The 19,186-nt window shown below is 45.4% G+C and overlaps 1 protein-coding gene across 4 annotated transcripts; it reads left to right on the forward strand.

Moving 5' to 3' along the window:
• Nucleotides 1-794: 794 nt before the first annotated feature.
• adrm1 (ADRM1 26S proteasome ubiquitin receptor) lies at nucleotides 795-16,539 on the forward strand. 4 transcript variants are annotated; one of them, XM_083657158.1, is made up of 10 exons: nucleotides 795-873; nucleotides 1,480-1,720; nucleotides 3,163-3,279; nucleotides 4,723-4,933; nucleotides 6,173-6,254; nucleotides 7,364-7,500; nucleotides 8,391-8,570; nucleotides 9,963-10,120; nucleotides 15,611-15,713; nucleotides 15,858-16,539. In XM_083657158.1, exons 2-10 carry the CDS (start codon nucleotides 1,511-1,513, stop codon nucleotides 15,947-15,949), a joined length of 1,290 nt encoding a protein of 429 aa, XP_083513284.1. In that variant the 5' UTR covers nucleotides 795-873; nucleotides 1,480-1,510; the 3' UTR covers nucleotides 15,950-16,539. The 4 variants fall into 4 exon arrangements, with proteins under 4 accessions (XP_083513284.1, XP_083513286.1, XP_083513285.1 ...); XM_083657160.1 differs by having other exon boundaries at nucleotides 8,391-8,525; XM_083657159.1 differs by having other exon boundaries at nucleotides 6,176-6,254.
• The last annotated feature ends 2,647 nt before the right edge of the window (nucleotides 16,540-19,186 follow it).

The following is a 19,186-nucleotide window of genomic DNA, read 5'->3' on the forward strand; positions in this document are numbered from 1 at the left end:
GGCAGGGAACCGTAGAACATGTAATGATTGATTGTCCATACTACCAACAGGAAAGACAGATCCTCAACAACAGATTGGAGAGCAATCGTATGAAGCTGGATTTAAAAGAAATATTGCAGTTGAATTTTTCTAGAGGAAACTGGACTAGAATATAGTCAGGAATGAGGATAGTGTAGTGTTTTAGAAGTCCATTCTGATCCACACTCCATTTCAGAAGGTGGCGGTAATGCACCATAAGTTGTTTGCCAACCGCCATATAGCACTAGTAGAAGAAGAAGAAGAAGGGGGGGGGAAATCAAAGAGCGTGGAAGGAAAGAGACGACATTCCGGCCATTTTTGGAAACAGAATGCGCCTCGCAGTGGTCAGCTGCGGTAGCGCTGGCCCCTATAATCAGCCTCTCTAAACAGTAACTCAACGGGAGTTGAACCTCGGGTCCTTTTCATTAGGTATTTATCTTGAAAAAACTAAACAAAGAAAACGAAAAATTTTGCTTAGTTTCCACAATATGGTTGTTGTTTTACATCCCTGCACTACACCACTTCAATCAAGATTTGCAGTACGCCCGGAAAAGATGTGAATCCCCAAAGTTTAGAGTGTTCTCCCGTTGAGTTACTGTTTAGAGAGGCTGATTATAGGGGCCCGCGCTACCGCAGCTGACCACTGCGAGCCTGTGCGAGGTTCTTTTGGCGCTGTCACGCTTCCAAAAATAAAAAATGGCGGAGGCTGCTGGGCGCTGATGTTGCAATGGGGCAATATGGAGCTGTCATTTCTTTCCATAAAAGTTCTTTGGGGAAATCAACGGAAGTCAGTTTACGTTAGCAAGCGACGTGAAGAAGAAAGAACTTCTTAACTCGGCAACTACACAACTTCAGGTATTTTAATCAGAATAAATACACCAAATTGTCAGAAAGTTGCTTGAAAAGCTGTTGACAGAGCTGTTCTTTGTTGTTCTCAGCGACTCTAGTATCTACGGTTTGCCCTTCACTGTTTTGTCAGTGTTTGGCCAAGTCATGGGCTAACGTTAGCTTGTCAACCAGCATGACACAGCCAACACTCCGTAGAACCAGGTTAGCTTAGCTTAGCTTAGCTTAGCTAGAGAAGCCTGCGCTTGAAAGTTTTAGCAACAATCAGACTCGCGATGTGATGCCGCAACACTTTTATAACATTAGCCTGGAAGGACACACACCGATATATATATACCATATATATATATATATATATATATATATATATATATATATATATATATATATATATATATATATATTGTAGCCTTATATTGTATTCGTCCTGCTGTTGGCATATTAGAAATTACATTATTCATTCAGACTACTTTGCCCTGCTTGTTGGGGTATTGCCTAACTTGTTTTGTCCCCTAGTAGCCAACATGTGATGATCATACCGCACAGTAAAAATACCTTTAAATACCTCTCTTGTTAACTTGACCCCGCCCCCACACTTGTTGTTTCCCCCTCCAGTCTTACCTACCTGTCAACCCAGAGACTCAGGATGTCTTCAGGCGCTCTGTTCCCCAGCTTGGTGTCCGGCTCCCGGGGAACCTCCAGTAAATACCTGGTGGAGTTCCGTGCCGGGAAGATGACCCTGAAGGGCAGCACGGTGACCCCGGACAAACGCAAAGGCACGGTGTACATCCAGCAGTCTGACGACTCCCTCATCCACTTCTGCTGGAAGGACAGGACCTCCGGCAACGTGGATGATGTGAGTGAACAACTATTCCTCTGGCATCACGCATCGCCACTTCTGCCCTGTGGAGGAAACCTGGTGTTTTACCTTCACTTGAAGGATTACATGGATCTCTATGGCATGAGACAATCCTGCAACTACTTGGGCTTTTGAAACCCTTTTAAAACCCAATTGAATAAACTCAAGTATTCTGAAACATTCGGTTTTCTTCGTTCCAGAAAAGCAAATTATCGGACACCAACGATATGACTATGGTCTACCCACAGATTTATGGATTTGTTTTATGTATACATATAAAAAAATCATATGATTGTGTTGAATTCAATCCAGAGAGGAACAATTAAGCAATAAGTGAGTAAATCAGTTAATTAAGTCATTATAAAACGGCTCTCTCAAATCAAGCAATCTGATTGGTTCACAGCCATTGTATAAATCCAATAACCGAGTCCAATAACCCATGGCCATGGGTTATTGGACTCGGTTATTGGTTGCCATGGCAACTCTCTTACTAAAAGCCTTTGGTTTAAAAAAAAACAAATGGCGGAGACAGCTGTCAGATCCTTGTGAATCGATCTTCGCTTATAACTTTACTAATACTTCGCAGAAAATGATGTTTTGTACAAGAATAGACGCGGGCTAATGTCTTAACCCCTCTCTCGCGCGCCCTCACTCTTAACCCCGCATTTCTAAATAAGACGTAACGTCACTTGGTGTCAGCATACGGCTCTGGTGTCGGGCTTTGCAAAACGCTCTCAGCTTCTCAGCAAGCGCCAGGATTGGCCAATGTCGACTTCAGTCTCCAGAATGATCCAATCAAATCACCCGCACGTCTATCTTCTTGCTAGAGGTCCCGCCTTACAGTAGTGTTTCAACTGACTCTATCAGAATACAATGCCAGTCGGACTTATAGTATTATTATTATTATATTATTATACTTGGAAACCGTTTTATAAAAGCAATATAGCACTCGAGCTGCGTGGTGTTGTGGAATATATCCCGCTGATAAGCTGTTATCCCACTCGGCCTGCGGCCTCGTGGGATAACAGCTTATCAGCGGGATATATTCTCCACAACACACTTGCTCTCGTGCTATATTGCTTAAATATATAATGGCGTGTAAACAACTCCATCGCTACACTTCATCATGCATATGGAGAGTCTTTGGTTAACATTATGGTGACAACTGGTTTGATCAGATTGAAGGAATCTACTCCAATCCTCAAACATGTCTTAAATTATACTTTTAAGGGAAAACTTAAGGTATGAGCGGGGCCCGGGGGCGGCATTCTTTCAATTACTACTTTGTTGTATTCTGATTTTATTCTTCTGATTGTATTCTTTATCCTTTCAGAGGAACCGTGCTGACACATTTCAGCCCGACCCTGTCCTAGTGTTCCTTGTCTGTGGGAGAACCCGCCCCCCCCCCTCCCGTGTTGATGTGTTATATTGTGTTCTAGGACCTGATTATCTTCCCTGATGACTGTGAGTTTAAGAGGGTGAGCCAGTGCACCACCGGACGCGTCTATGTGCTGAAGTTCAAGGCTGGATCCAAGAGGCTGTTCTTCTGGATACAGGTGAGAGGAAGACGAGGGATTTAGAGAGGAAGAAATACACCAGGAGATCTGTATTCAGGCACATGGATAGATGTTCACTGCAGGGATAAAGATGGGGGAAATAAAAGCGGGAAGCTATAAGAAAGATGAGCGGAAGGAGGAGGGAATATTACATTTATGATACATTTAATATTTTCTCTCACAAATAGATTGGTCCTTTTCCCTTTCCTCATCTGGAAGGATATTTTTTATGTTTTATTAAAAGTAAGAATGAATAACCATTGGAATTTTTACTTTTAATTTGTTGTCATCCCATGCTTCGATTACTATTATAACACTAAAGCTTAATTTATACTTATTAGAAAGTGTCGCTCAGCACATGGTCGCAGACGAAAAAGAAAGTGTCGCTCATGGTGTTGCATTTATACTTCAGAGGACGTTCGCCTCGGTTCAACGGTCACGTGACACTCGAACGCTATAAGCAGACAGCCAAGAGAAGAGAGGGAATGGAACGCACAGTGAAACCACCTCGGAGGCAAGATGTAACGTACTTGGCTGCAGCCGCATATAAACGACACACAACCACACGACTCACCTCCTCTCTCTCTGGGAAATTGGTCACGATGTTCTTTGTGATTTTCACAAAGCCATACATCAAGGACAGGCTGATAAAAATAGCGGGGACTCGTTCATTAATTTCAATCGAGTGAAAACCAAAACAAGGCAGTCAAGCGCGTGCCGTCTATATAGCCAATCAGACTTGCGCGACACATCGTGACGTAGTCAGCGACACTAGACATTTCACCAGGTAGCAGACACTGCTGCTCGCCGACACTTGAAAGTGTCGACTCAAGTCCTCATTTCTGTCGGCGACCGTTTCAAAAGTGTCGGCAGACAAAGCATAAATTGGGCTTAATAATTCTTAGAAGCCATCATAATTCATACATATTTTTCATACAATTGCTCAGTAAATAATTATACAATGGATCTTTTGTGTGTTGATCTTCATCTTGATCTTTTATCTTTGGGCAGCCTCATACTGGCTATATGTCACCACATGGGGCGGAAGCCATTAGGTTTCACATAACATTAGGCTAGTTAACCAGCCAATCAGTAGAAAAACAGGAGTTTAGATGCTGCTTCTTTGTGTAGAGCAGTATTGACCAAAGACAGTTTTTTTTACCAGCATGTGGTGCTTGGTGGTTTGTGGGGATTTGGGACCTTAGTGTCACCTGACCTTGTCCCTACTCCCCCATCAGGACCTTAGTGTCACCTGACCTTGTCCCTACTCCCCCATCAGGACCTTAGTGTCACCTGACCTTGTCCCTCCTCCCCCATCAGGACCTTAGTGTCACCTGACCTTGTCCTTACTCCCCCATCAGGACCTTAGTGTCACCTGACCTTGTCCCTACTCCCCCATCAGGACCTTAGTGTCACCTGACCTTGTCCCTCCTCCCCCATCAGGAGCCCAAGACCGACAAGGACGAGGAGCACTGCCGTAAGGTGAATGAGTACCTGAACAACCCTCCCATCCCCGGGGCGCCCGGCAGCGGAGGCAGCGGCAGCCACGAGCTCTCTGCCCTCGGAGGAGAGGGGGGCCTGCAAAGCCTGCTGGGAAATATGAGCCATAACCAGCTGATGCAGCTGATCGGACCGACGGGGCTGGGCGGGCTGGGTGAGTAACACTGACAGAACGTAGCTCTTAACTCCCACCATAGTATTACATGAAGGACGCAGAGCAATCTACTATGAGAGTGGCGTCAGTGGAGGTCCAAAATGCGTGACTCAGTAGCCAATGAATAGCCAGGAAGGAGGCTCGTGCTACGTCTGAATGCTGATTTATCTATTTTATTTCTTTTTTCTTTATTTTTTTATCTATGCTGATAATAGAGGCATGTCTGGGAACGCCCACAAAATGTTAAACGGCTGGCGCGCGAGTGGGGTAAAACCGCCCATATATCTCCATATATCTCATGGGCTGACTCACCAAAAGACGGTGCTCCGGCTCTAAACTACATGTTTGTGGGTTCTAGAGCAGAACACAAGACGTCTGCTCAGATGTGCGTTTACTGCGGTGGTTAAATCCCCGATCGTCTCTGCCTGGGCTGGGCTATTAGCTCAATTCTAACTTTGCTGAATGATAGAACGGGGGAATTTACCCCACCCTGACCCCGCCCCCAGCAAGGCTGAGCCAGCTAACCCAGCGTCTATGACGAGACGTGGCCTCAACCTATATACAATTTGATTCTTTAAACACCGGACCCTTTCAAAGTACATCACAGACTGTTTGCTGCGACTCGACAGTGCTGCTTAATTCAAAACCTTACTTCCGGGATCTCTTAAGAGTAAAAAAAACTGGTCCATTGGAGTGAAGGGAGATATCGTGACTCTTCTATATACACGGCTCTGGAAGGACAAGGCATGCTGTCATAAGCCTTGCAGTGTTTCTCATACGTACCAGGCAGCTGCCCTGTTCACTCTGCTGAGCATGCTCCGCCTCCACCCATGTGGGATGGGGTGGACACAATCGCACACGCGGCGCAGGCAAGTGTAGAAACATGGGCTTACCTTTGCTGCGCTGCCACAAAATCACAAGTTAGAAATGGATCCAAATAAAGCTGTGTCTAATGTGCACATGATGGCGATGTTGTGAAAGTCAAACTTAATATTCCAAAATTTGCTCCAAACTCGCCTGTGTTAGTAACAGAATTTGTAAACGGCACCTTGCCATTTTTTTAATCAGATGTGTAAAACTGCCCAACACTCGGATAGACAGCTAGCCTGAGTGCAGTGTAGAGACTTATTATATATTTGTCCCCGATCACCAGTTTGGTTTCCCACTGGTCACACTGCTGTCACTGTAGGACAAGTCATGAAGGAGAAGTGAGTTGAGTTGAGTGTGTTTTGTCTCCAGGAGGTCTGGGAGCTCTAGCAGGTCCAGGACTGGCCAGTCTGCTGGGCAGCGGAGGACCAGCCACCAGCAGCTCCTCCTCCAGGTCAGACACACAGCAGCAGCAGCAGCACTCTCCTTAATGACAGCATTTCTGACTAACTAAGGGGCCCTTTACACGAGGATGGTTTCCTATGGTGACGGGGAATTATTGTATCGTTAGTGCCTCCCTTTTAGACGGCGACGGCGAATTTGGGCTTAGGAGACGACACATTTTGAAACCACCTTCCAGAGTGGAATTCTTGGTGACGCTTCCCGCTGAGCGCTCCATGTAATCGCTTTGACACGGCTCATTTCAGGAACTCTGACGTGCCTGCACACACGATTACGCCATAGCCATGCACGAGTTGGCAACCATTTTCAAAATAAAACGTCAGTATGAATGGCAACAATGTTTGGCAACATTCAGAATTAAGCTACACTGCGGCCAACTTCAGTGGCATGTTCATAACGTTACTGCTGCGAGGAGCCGATGGCTGTTACCCGGTCGGCATTTAACGTTAGTTACAAAAGCACGTCGACAGTGTTTTCTCACTGCCAGTAGTAGCCTACAGTGGGGTTTGACAGATAGCTAGTCCGACCAGTGTCCGCACAGCCAGCGCTCCCGGTCCTCGCTGCTCGTTAAAGATTTCCAATAGGCGTTATTCTGATAAACTGGTCACATATATGTTACATTCTCACCCGACAAATATTAAAACTTTAAAACAGTTTGGGTTTTTTTTTTTTTTTTTTTTTTTTTTAAGCTTTGAAAACAGCTTTTTGGCCAGTCTAAATGACTGCGGTAGGCGTACTCTACTTCCGTGTTTAAAACAGGAAAGACGATTACGAAATGACGTCATGCAGAAGCGTCCTTGTATGGGCAAAGAATAAGGTGATCACACTGCCACCTAGCGACCTGGCATGTACATTACGGCGTTTTAAAAATTCAACAGCGCTCATGTAAACAGGGAGAAGGTGTGAAGGAAAAGGTGTGAAGGAAACGCTATTGTGTAGTTTCTTCCAGAAACTGTCCTCGTGTAAAGGGGGACTTTTAAGTAGAGTTTTAACGATAATGTCTCCGTCTCTCCTCTTCTTTCTTATCTCCTTTCCTCTTCTCTCTCCTCTCTCTCTCTTTTACCCCCCCCCCCCCTTGAAACCCGCCCTCTCTTCTCGTAGCTCTCGTAGCCAATCGGCAGCAGCCACGCCCTCGTCGGGCAGCACCCCCAGACTGAGCTCCACCCAGGCCCCCACCACCCCGGTGACGCCCGCTGCCTCGGCTGCCTCCCCTACAGGAGTGGCTCCTTCTACACCAGGTACATGACGGACAACACTGTTACTGCCAGACATCGCTTTAGCATTATGTGTCTATACAGGATGGCTTCACCGCTAATCAACCCACTTTGTGCAGAAACCATATTTTAGATCAGGGGTGTCAGACTCATATTAGGTAGAGGGCCGGATTTGTTCAACTGAGACCTCATGGGGGCCGGATTTTTTTTTTACTAAAATCAATTCGACTCATTTACCCATTTACTTCACAAAAGAAATACTGCTCTTTCCATTTCTCTTGAAACTGTCTGCATTCCGTGTCAACCTTTCTCCTTTTCGACAGCATCTTGTTGATTCCTTTGTTTTTTGGTAGGTAGCCGAATGCGCGATTCAATTCCAGCGTGGCATCATGGCGGCTTTGTTTACACCTGATGACCAACTGACATACTTCCTTGTAGTGCAGGTTAATTAACTTGTGAATGAACTCTTAGCTTGCTTATTAGCCACACGTAGTTCATGATAATGGGGTGCACATTTAATAATAATATATATATATATATATATATATTTTTTTTTTATATATATTCCAAAACGACATCCCTGTTTTAGATAGATGCTCTGTCCATTAGAACTATTCATTCTAAAATTGAGAACAACTTTGTTTCTTGATTTAGAGCCATATTAAGCTAAATTATACTGTTGGTTAAATATTGTGTTATGTGTAGTGTTGTTGGAAGGGTTCTTCTTGCTGTGATGTAGAAAGACTCCCAGGGGGGAAACTGACCTCCTGTGAGTTTCACTGGCCCCTGGGTCCTAATGCCTAGTGTGTATACTCTGCATGTATCAGAATCAGAATCAGAATCAGAAAGACTCTTCTGATTCTGATTCTGATACATGCAATGATCATATAAATGTCTACTGTCCTTGTCCCCAGCCTCAGCCCAGACCCCGCTGGCCCCGGCCTCTGTAGGAAGCCCCGCCCCCAACCAGCCCATCCAGCTCAGCGACCTGCAGAGCATCCTGGCCACCATGAACGTCCCGGCAATGGCTGCTGCTCAGGGGTCAGGAGGTGAGGAGCAGGGAGGGAGAGACGCTGCTGCTCAGGGGACAGGAGGTGAGGAGCAGGGAGGGGAGAGAGGCTGCTGCTCAGGGGACAGGAGGTGAGGAGCAGGGAGGGGAGAGAGGCTGCTGCTCAGGGGACAGGAGGTGAGGAGCAGGGAGGGAGAGAGGCTGCTGCTCAGGAGGTGAGGAGCAGGGAGGGGAGAGAGGCTGCTGCTCAGGGGACAGGAGGTGAGGAGCAGGGAGGGAGAGAGGCTGCTGCTCAGGGGTCAGGAGGTGAGCAGAGAGGGAGAGAGGCTGCTGCTCAGGGGTCAGGAGGTGAGGAGCAGGGAGGGAGAGAGGCTGCTGCTCAGGAGGTGAGGAGCAGGGAGGGAGAGAGGCTGCTGCTCAGGGGTCAGGAGGTGAGGAGCAGGGAGGGAGAGAGGCTGCTGCTCAGGGGACAGGAGGTGAGGAGCAGGGAGGGAGAGAGGCTGCTGCTCAGGGGACAGGAGGTGAGGAGCAGGAAGGGGAGAGAGGCTGCTGCTCAGGGGTCAGGAGGTGAGGAGCAGGGAGGGAGAGAGGCTGCTGCTCAGGGGACAGGAGGTGAGGAGCAGGGGGGGAGAGAGGCTGCTGGTCAGGGGACAGGAGATGAGGAGCAGGGAGGGGAGAGAGGCTGCTGCTCAGGGGACAGGAGGTGAGGAGCAGGGAGGGAGAGAGGCTGCTGCTCAGGGGTCAGGAGGTGAGGAGCAGGGAGGGAGAGAGGCTGCTGCTCAGGGGACAGGAGGTGAGGAGCAGGGAGGGAGAGAGGCTGCTGCTCAGGGGACAGGAGGTGAGGAGCAGGGAGGGAGAGAGGCTGCTGCTCAGGGGACAGGAGGTGAGGAGCAGGGAGGGGAGAGAGGCTGCTGCTCAGGGGACAGGAGGTGAGGAGCAGGGGGGAGAGAGGCTGCTGCTCAGGAGGTGAGGAGCAGGGAGGGAGAGAGGCTGCTGCTCAGGAGGTGAGGAGCAGGGGGGGAGAGAGGCTGCTGCTCAGGAGGTGAGGAGCAGGGGGGGAGAGAGGCTGCTGCTCAGGAGGTGAGGAGCAGGGAGGGGGGAGAGAAAGAGATGACTGAATGAATCTTGGGATGATGATGGCAATCTAGAAACACATGAAGGTTCAGCTGCAGCGCTCCTTGGCTCTGGAACTCCCTCCCTCCACACATCAGACAGTCTGACACCAGAACCACATTCAAATCCCACCTGTTCAAACTGGCCCTACTCACTGTAATCACTGTCGCCCTCCCACACCGGTTTTCTCATCTTTGCTTCTTCTTATGTTTTATCTATGCTTGCTATTTTATTTGTCTGTCTATGTTTTTAAAATAAAATGTATTATTATTATAGTTGTTGTTATTATTAGATACTGTATACCATTGTATCAATCCAAGTCTGTGTTGTGATTGATGAGTTGATTGTCTGGGTCTTCTTCCAGTGGACCTGTCCACTGTGTGCACCCCGGAGATCATGGCTCCCATCCTGTCCAACGCCGAGGTGCAGCAGAGACTGCTGCCCTTCCTGCCCAGCGGAGAGAGCTTACCACAGAGCGCTGACGAGATCCAGAACACACTCACCTCCCCTCAGTTCCAACAGGTGTGACTGAGACACACACACACACACACACACACACACACTCACCTCCCCTCAGTTCCAACAGGTGTGACTGAGGAACACACACACACACACACACACACCTCCCCTCAGTTCCAACAGGTGTGACTGAGACACACACACACACACTCACCTCCCCTCAGTTCCAACAGGTGTGACTGAGACACACACACACACACTCACCTCCCCTCAGTTCCAACAGGTGTGACTGAGGAACACACACACACACACACACACACTCACCTCCCCTCAGTTCCAACAGGTGTGACTGAGAGACACACACACACACACACACACACACACACACACACACTCACCTCCCCACAGTTCCAACAGGTGTGACTGAGGAGCACACACACACACTCACCTCCCCTCAGTTCCAACAGGGGCCTGTACTACGAATGTTGTATAAGAAGATCCAGGATCTGTCCCTTGATCTGGTTTGTCTAAACCAGATCAGCTCGATTGTAGTTAACTTGTACTACGAACGTCGATTGCCACTCGTTAACTCGAACCAGGTTTTTCTAATCAAGCTCTCAGCTCGTGCACATAAAAATGCCCGTGCACTGGAGCTCGTGCCCGCAAAAGAGGCGTGGTTTTTAACAACTGCCAATCAGAGTGCAATATGGACTGCTCCAACTCCTACAGCGCAAGACACGCCTATTTCCTCATTGAATGAAACCGCAAATGCAAATCTGCGTTGGATATTATTACTGTTCCCGAATGACTGTCTAAAGTGACCACTTTTATCCACACCAGTAATTTCTTTGAAGAGCGGTTTCGTAGGCTATCTACAGCTCTCTATCTACAGTCTTTTGTGGAAGCAATGTATAATCTATCTCAGTCCAAAATCCGTATGTAGCTATAGACCATTTAGGCTCAATGAATAATAATGATCCGTGTCTGTACTTTGTTCAGTATATTGTATTTCAATTTGTAACCATAAAATAAAATAAAATAAAATCAATGTGTTTAGTCGCACTGATTGAATAATTCCTATAGGCTAATCAATAAAAAAAGAATGATAATAAAATAAAATAAATGCTTCTGAACTGAATCGACACGGTACGTGCGGGCATAGATTTCATTTATAAAAAATAGCCTATTTTGTGGTCACATATTGTCAGCAGAGTCGCATATCTCCATATTTCATATAATGATGCTGGAAATATGAAGTTCAATCGAATCATACAGGCCAAAAGCAACAGAGTTGCAGCTGCAAAATGCAGGAGTAGCCTAGATATGAATCATCTTAATATGGGATCGCCTGTGTGCAGGTGATCCCATATTAAATTGCTTAGATGTAGTAGGCTATTCCAGCATGTAAGCTATGACTATTTAAATTCCAACCCAACGTCAGTCTCAGCTCCGTTGCGCACACGGCACCATGCGCTTTGGAGACGTTTATGTAACCTTTTTATGCCGGTTTAGTGATATTTCTCCACTCACTATTCAGCTGCAATCGATCAGCGGGATCAAACAACGTATCTAGGCTACTTAAAAGCACAAAAATGAATATATAAAAACATATTCCAAAGTGGTAAGTAGGGCTTAATTAACTCATTGAGTGCCAGCCACTTTTGGAGAACGGACGCTCCCAGTGCCAGAGTTTCAGAGCGTTTTCAGTGATTTCTCGAGGCCCACAGAATATTGTGTGATATTACTATGTAAACACCGAACACGCAAAAAGAACAAGGAGACTCTATTGTATCATCAGCAAAAAAAAGTTTATTGATACCATTTTCCGTTCTTTAGTTATCAGCCGGAGAAGATAGGTCAAAAACAGCAAAAATATGCTTTTCTATCAGGAAGCTGAGATATTCAGCCTTTTGTGAAATGCATTATTTCAAGCACATTCACTGACTCTAGCTAATATTTTCTGATGATGTGACCTGGTTTAGTTCTGTGGTGCATGCGTGCCCCACCCCCCTGTCCCCGCCTCTCCCCGAGTCAGCTGCAAACTCCTCCCCACACACACAAAGTCTATTCGGAGCCTCTGTTTTTGCGCCGCGCGGCTCCTGGCAGCTCACAGCAGCAACAAGGAAATGCCCAACGCGACTGCAGGTAAGGTTTGGCCCTTCGGCGTTGGGTGCTGCCTTTCTGGTGGGTAATGTGTTGAGAAACTATATGCAGACAGACAGACAGGCAGAGGAGCTGCAGTTGTGTGCGCGGATTGATTGCTGTTGGCAAGCAGCCCAGAGCCATCTACATGATGGCTCTGGGCTGCAGCATGAGCGCGGTTTGTCTTTGATCACGGCTTTGTCAGGCTGTATTCCTGACACTTCTGTCATCTGGAGAGCACTGTCGCCACCTAATGGCTCGGTAAAATAGGTTATAGACATTCAACATGTCCCAAAATTTTACAGGACATAGATCTGGCTTCGATGGACCCCCCCCCCCCCCCCCCGTCAAAAAACGCAATTGACGAACATGTTCGTCCTTGGCACTCTACGTTACTAAACCAAATGACAAACATGTTCGTCCATGGCACTCAATGAGTTAAAATAGCCAACAAGTGCAAGGCTTTAGTCCTTGATTAACATTAACATTGATTAACATTACTCATTCAACATTACAATTCGTGCTCCTTCCTAGATGGGAAACTCATCCAGAAAGGGCTTGGCCATTTTTCCAAACTGCTGATTTGATTGGTTCGTGGGCGGTGTATTTAAGGTCTAATCTTATCCTTAAAACTTAACCTGCTGCGGACCAGGTTAAGTGTGAAGCATAAGTTGCTATGGAAATATATGTCGGTAAGAAGTTAACTTGCTTTGTAGTACGGCCAAACCAGGTTTAAACCTGAAGTTACCTCGCTAAACCACTAATCTTGCTTTGTAGTACAGGCCCCAGGTGTGACTGAGACACACACACACACACACACACACACACACACACACTCACCTCCCCACAGTTCCAACAGGTGTGACTGAGGAGCACACACACACACACACTCACCTCCCCACAGTTCCAACAGGTGTGACTGAGACACACACACACACACACACACACACACACTCACCTCCCCTCAGTTCCAACAGGTGTGACTGAGACACACACACACACACACACACACACACACACACTCACCTCCCCTCAGTTCCAACAGGTGTGACTGAGGAACACACACACACACACACTCAAGTGCCTTTTAAACATGTTATCTGGATCATGTCAGGCTAGACAGAGCAGGATATTTTCAGGTTTTGCCTTTCTAAACATGAGGGGTCTTTGTTAAGAAACAACTGGATATGAGCCGTTTTTTCTGCCAGTGGGCGGGGGCGGGGGGGGGGGGGGGCGCGGTAGCATGTAGGCCTATCGAAAAAAAGAAATGTGATAGGAAACAGCTTTAGCGAATTTGTAACCAAACCAGGGATTCCACTAGCATTTTTTCTGGCCGGCCAATTGAGCCGCAACATTCCAGAATTCCGGCCTTATAGAATAATTACCGGCCCAGTCAAAATGTAGCCTATTGAAAAAAGATAGATGTAGCCTGATCATTTCATAAATACATAACACATTATTGTATAATTCTTAGCAAACGAAATCTAAATTTTAAATCATTTTTTGATTTCCAAATAATTTTCTAACTATTCACTGCGGTGCGGTCTGCGCAAAGGGAGGAGCTGCACGCACACCGCTCCTTATTTAATTAATTAATTCGGTTCGGGTTTGCAGACCCATTAAGATTAAACAATAAAACACAAAAAACAAAAGCTATTATCCAACAAATGTATTTTATTATAGTGAATGAACTCGTCACACACTTTGTGAACTGAGTTTGTCATATATTCCCGTTTAATTAAGCCTAAAGAACACTGGCGGGCCTACATTAAATGTCTCTTTGCATCGAAGAACATGAAATTAAATAAAATCTAAATTAAGAAGTTGCCTACCTGCAACAAGCCAGAGATGAGACGTGCAGTCAGTCAAACTTTATAACCTATATATTTTCTGAAGCGGTCTATATTGACACGATGATGAGGGACTGCAGCTGGTTGACACGCGGGCATCCAACTCGCTTTCAGAACGGACTTATAGCCTACTTCACAACATGAGAATATTTGCTTTACTTTCAACTGAAGGGCAAAAGGTAAGAATATTGTGTTACCTGTAGCCTACATCTGAGAACGAAATCCCTTGTTGCGTGTTGTGAGCTTTGAGACGATGCGCTCCATAAAGTGTTCAGACAAATAAATGAAAGCTGCCCATTAAATACTCCATGGCAAATCAATTGAGGTTCTAGTAGGTTATTTATGCTGAAATGATGTTGATATTAGTGGCTAAATTAACAGACATAATAATAAGCTTTACAACCTGCAGAGGACTTCTCTGTCGCTGCGAGAATTCTCGCAATACGCTTGCGGCAGTTTCTTCATGATCAGCGCTCCGCATGTGCAAAGCAAACTTGCGATTTTTATCAGCAGCACTTGAGGAAACCGTGAGTTTGCTCGTTGATATAAGTGATTGCCCGAACGATTAATTAATTAATAAACTAGTGAACGTGAAGTGAGTCACGAAGAGCCACACCTGCCCACTACGGATATGCGGATAATGACCTGCCACTGTTAAACATGAGCCACGATTGCGTGGAAGCGGATCTTATACCGGTGGTCGAGGTAGATAAGATACGGAGTCGCGGGAGTGCGCATAGGCCGGCTAATTGTTGTTTAACATGCAGGCCAACCGGCTAGGTGCAGGTTATAATACGGATTCCACTGCATGTTAAGAAGTGGCTACACACACACACACACACACTCACCTCCCCTCAGTTCCAACAGGTGTGACTGAGGAACACACACACACACACACACACACACATTCACCTCCCCGCACTTCCAACAGGTGTGACTGAGGAACACACACACCTCTGCTCCCTTTGCTCTGGCTAATGTATAATCAACCTAATCATTTTCAGATCTTTAAAAATGTGAGAAATGTAAGAAGAGGGGAAAGGTTGTAGGAGGGACGATGCACAATCTTACTCCAACACACATGATTACACATGATGCAGTCTTAGGTCTGCTGTCATTTACTCATCTGACAAGTTCACCTCATCCTCAGCTGTAGATCATGATGAACACTAACCCAAATCTGCTCCGGGATGAGAGTGGAAGATTTCTATAGAAGATTTGATAGAACCCTGAAGATATTTACAGCTCAGTGTACAGTTCAAACACATGACAGACATCATGTTCTTAAAGGGATAGTTTAGTTTTGAAACATAACGTGAGTCACGGTCAGGATGCTTTGAACCAGGCTAGTAGAATTTGACATCAATAATAAGTCATGAGCACAAAGAAACAATACAGCCTCCAACACTGCATTCTGAACTGGAGGGAGCTCTTATTGACGGAGTGAGTTTTGAACGTCTCTCTCTCTCTCTCTCTCTCTCTCTCTCTCTCTCTCTCTCTCTCTCTATCACTCACTCACTCACTCACTCACTCTCTCTCTCACTCTCTCTCACTCACACAGGCCATGAGCATGTTCAGCAGTGCCTTGGCGTCCGGCCAGCTGGGGCCGCTCATGAGCCAGTTTGGTTTGCCTGCAGAGGCTGTGGATGCTGCCAACAAAGGAGGTGAGGAACACACACACATACACTCACACACACACACACACACACACTCTGTTTTCCCTAACCTTAACCCTAAAATGAAGAAGTGCAAACTGACCAAAAATGGCGTACTCTGCTTCATGGTCTTTTGTTCTGTGTGTGGTTCAGATGTGGAGGCGTTTGCCAAAGCCATGGAGGGCAGCAAGGGAGGAGACTCTAAAGACAAGAAGGAGGACGACGAGGACATGAGTCTGGACTAGAGCCGCGGCCGAGTCTCAACCAGCTCTCTGCTCTCCTCCTCCCTCTCCTTCAGCCTGTCTCTTCCTCTTCGTCTGTTCCTTCACTGTCATCTCCTTCTCTTTCCAAACCAAAGGCAACACCCTCGTTGCGCGCTCGGCCCCAGAGCAGATTCCGAACTAGGTGAAATCGTTGTTACTTTGCAGAAGCTACGCAGCAGGACAGTGGCACCAACATGGAAAGTGCGACGATCAAACTATTTGTTTGACCTAACTGTTTATCATTTATCCCATTGATACCTGATGCAGCATTTGTGTGTGTATCCCTTTAAGACCACAAACTGCGTATCAGGTATCAATGGGTTATTCTGCCTCGTTCCTTCTCCCAGATTTAGGAACAAAGATAAGCCGCAAGGAGAGAGAGAACGTTTAGGATTTGTTTTTGGGGGGATTCAGCCTTGTCTTTCTTCTTATTTTGTTATTATCCCACAATACCAAACTGCCTAGTCTGAGAGCCTGAGTGAGCGCTGATACCTTCTGCCTTTGTGTGCGAGTTCATCTTAATATGATTTAATCTTTATATTTCATCTTAATAAAAAAAACACCTTGGCGAACAATAAAACGACTGGTCCAGCGCTTCATTTGGATGTGAAAAGAACACTTGGAAGGAGACGTTTGTATGAAAGAGCTTTATTTAGAAATACATTGACAACACACGGGGGAGGAGGGACAGCTTATTGTTACTGTGACAGATATTAACATGGACAGTTCTATTTTACACAGGCTTCACACACTGCAGCCTGGGAAGGCAAATGGCGAAAGTATCTACAAATGAAAAGCTGTATTTCAACAGTTAAAAATCAAATCAGATTTTAACTTTGGAGTACACATTTGTGTTCGAAGGTTTTAAAATGATCAAATAAATGATTGAAAGTCAGGTTACAAAACTAATCCAACTAATTTGGTCTTTTTTTTATTCCCATAAAGCATCTTTAGACTAAGCCATTTTAAACACGATTTCAGACGGAGCCCGTCTATTGTCACACGGAACACTACAACACATGCATGAGGCCACAAACACACTCATGCTGACGGTGGCCGGTGAAATATGTCCTCTGCATTTGACCCATCCAGGCATGTCCTTTCCTCCAGGGGGCAGGCCAGGAGCAGTGGTCGCTTTTTCTTTCCAGCGCCCGGGGACCAACTTCGGATGTTGTCGTCACTGGTCGGATGACGATGACGATCTGATCTTCTGCATGTTTTTAGTCTGGGGGGGGGTTATATACGGAGGAACCCCCCTTTGGTAGGCTATCCGTTATTATGGTTGTTATAAGCATCACAAACCTGAAGGCAGCACTCACAGTATTGTAACAGCAAATTTAACTTTTGTACTAATATTATTCAGTTTGTGGAGTTATTTTTCTGTGACAAGTATCATCCAAATGTTCATTTAAAATGTGATATTCCCGTGTTGATTTATTCTATTATGCAGGGACGGAGTGTAAGTGTGCAGGGATGCAGTGTAAGTGAGCAGGGATGCAGTGTAAGTGAGCAGGGATGGAGTGTAAGTGTGCAGGGATGCAGTGTAAGCAGGGGCGGTTTTAGCATCAGAGCTTTGGGTGGGCTGCCCACCCAAAGGTCATGGACCACTGAACCCCTAGGGGGGTCTGGGGGCATGCCCCCCCGGAAGAAATTTTGTACAGTTTCAAGTAAAAATGGATCAAACTGGCGCACTTTGAGATCAAAATGAAGAGACTAGATCTATGAAGAACTACACACATCAATATCTTCTTTACCGTTCTGTGGTTTTACAGTGATGAAAAAATAATTGTTTCCCTATATATAGTATATATATTCTGCATACAGGTTACTATATGGTAGAATTATGCTTGCATAAATAATACCAAAATCACTTCAGGGGAGTTTCAAGTAAAGTAACATTTTGCTTTGTAGGCAAAACAAAAGTAAAATTAAATCAAAAGGGAACTTCCTAACTTATTGGCTGGAATAATATTCCGACAAGATAATAATATACTGTAAGCACTAAAGCAGGAGTTTGCAGTCAACTAGTTGAAATTAATATGTGGCAGTATTTGTGGGGGTCAAAATCTATGTAGGGTGTACCACCACAAATAGATCAGTGTATGGGAAACACTGACTATGAAATTGTGTGACTAGATAAATCGGAGAAAATGTACTTTAATTTTGAACAACAGCACTACAACGGTGGCATTACAAATGGTATTATGAAATTATTGTGGGAAAAAACAAGAATGCCACTTTTTTTCATGAACTTTAAGCAGAAAATTAAAAAATAGTTTTAAAGCAAAAATAAATAATAAATAAATAAAGATCATTTTAACATTGGCTCAACCAGCCCATCTTACTGACCACCAGGGGTGACCACCATGGATTTGGAGAGGGGAAAAAAAAAAGAAAATGTTTTTTTTTGCCTCTATTTTTTTGGGTGGGCTGAGACTATTTTTGAGGCCTAGAACCGCCCCTGAGTGTAAGTGAGCAGGGATGCAGTGTAAGTGTGCAGGGATGCAGTGTAAGTGTGCAGGGATGCAGTGTAAGTGAGCAGGGATGCAGTGTAAGTGAGCAGGGATGCAGTGTAAGTGAGCAGGGATGCAGTGTATGTGAGCAGAGCAGGGATGGGGTGTAAGTGTGGAGGGATGGAGTGTAAGTGAGCAGGGATGGAGTGTAAGTGTGCAGGGATGGAGTGTAAGTGAGCAGGGATGGAGTGTAAGTGTGCGGGGATGCAGTGTAAGTGAGCAGGGATGCAGTGTAAGTGTGCAGGGATGCAGTGTAAGTGAGCAGAGCAGGGATGGAGTGTAAGTGAGCAGGGATGCAGTGTAAGCAGAAATGGGCAAAAATACATCAAAAAGTATTTTGATACAAATTACAAATACTTGCTCAAAAATGTATCAAAATGCAAATACAAAATACTGGTCTGAAAAATGTATTTGAAATATAAATACATATTTTGTATTTTGAAAATACATAAAAATACATTTTTATAAAAACGGATAAAGAGCTGCAACGATTAGTAAATTCATCGATTCATTGCCAAACATTAAATTAATTGCCTATTTTGATAACCTATTAATCATGTTGAGTCATTTCTTTGAGGAGAAATGTCCTAATTCTCTGATTCCAGCTTCTCAAATGGGAAATGTTCTGTTTCTTTAGATGGTAAATCGTCTCTGTAGTCCTCTGTGGCAGTATTGTCCTTTGTGTACTCTCTAACACAGTTCTTCC

This window comes from Poromitra crassiceps, assembly GCF_964638095.1.
Source record: "Poromitra crassiceps genome assembly, chromosome: 20".
Lineage (NCBI taxonomy): Eukaryota > Metazoa > Chordata > Actinopteri > Beryciformes > Melamphaidae > Poromitra > Poromitra crassiceps.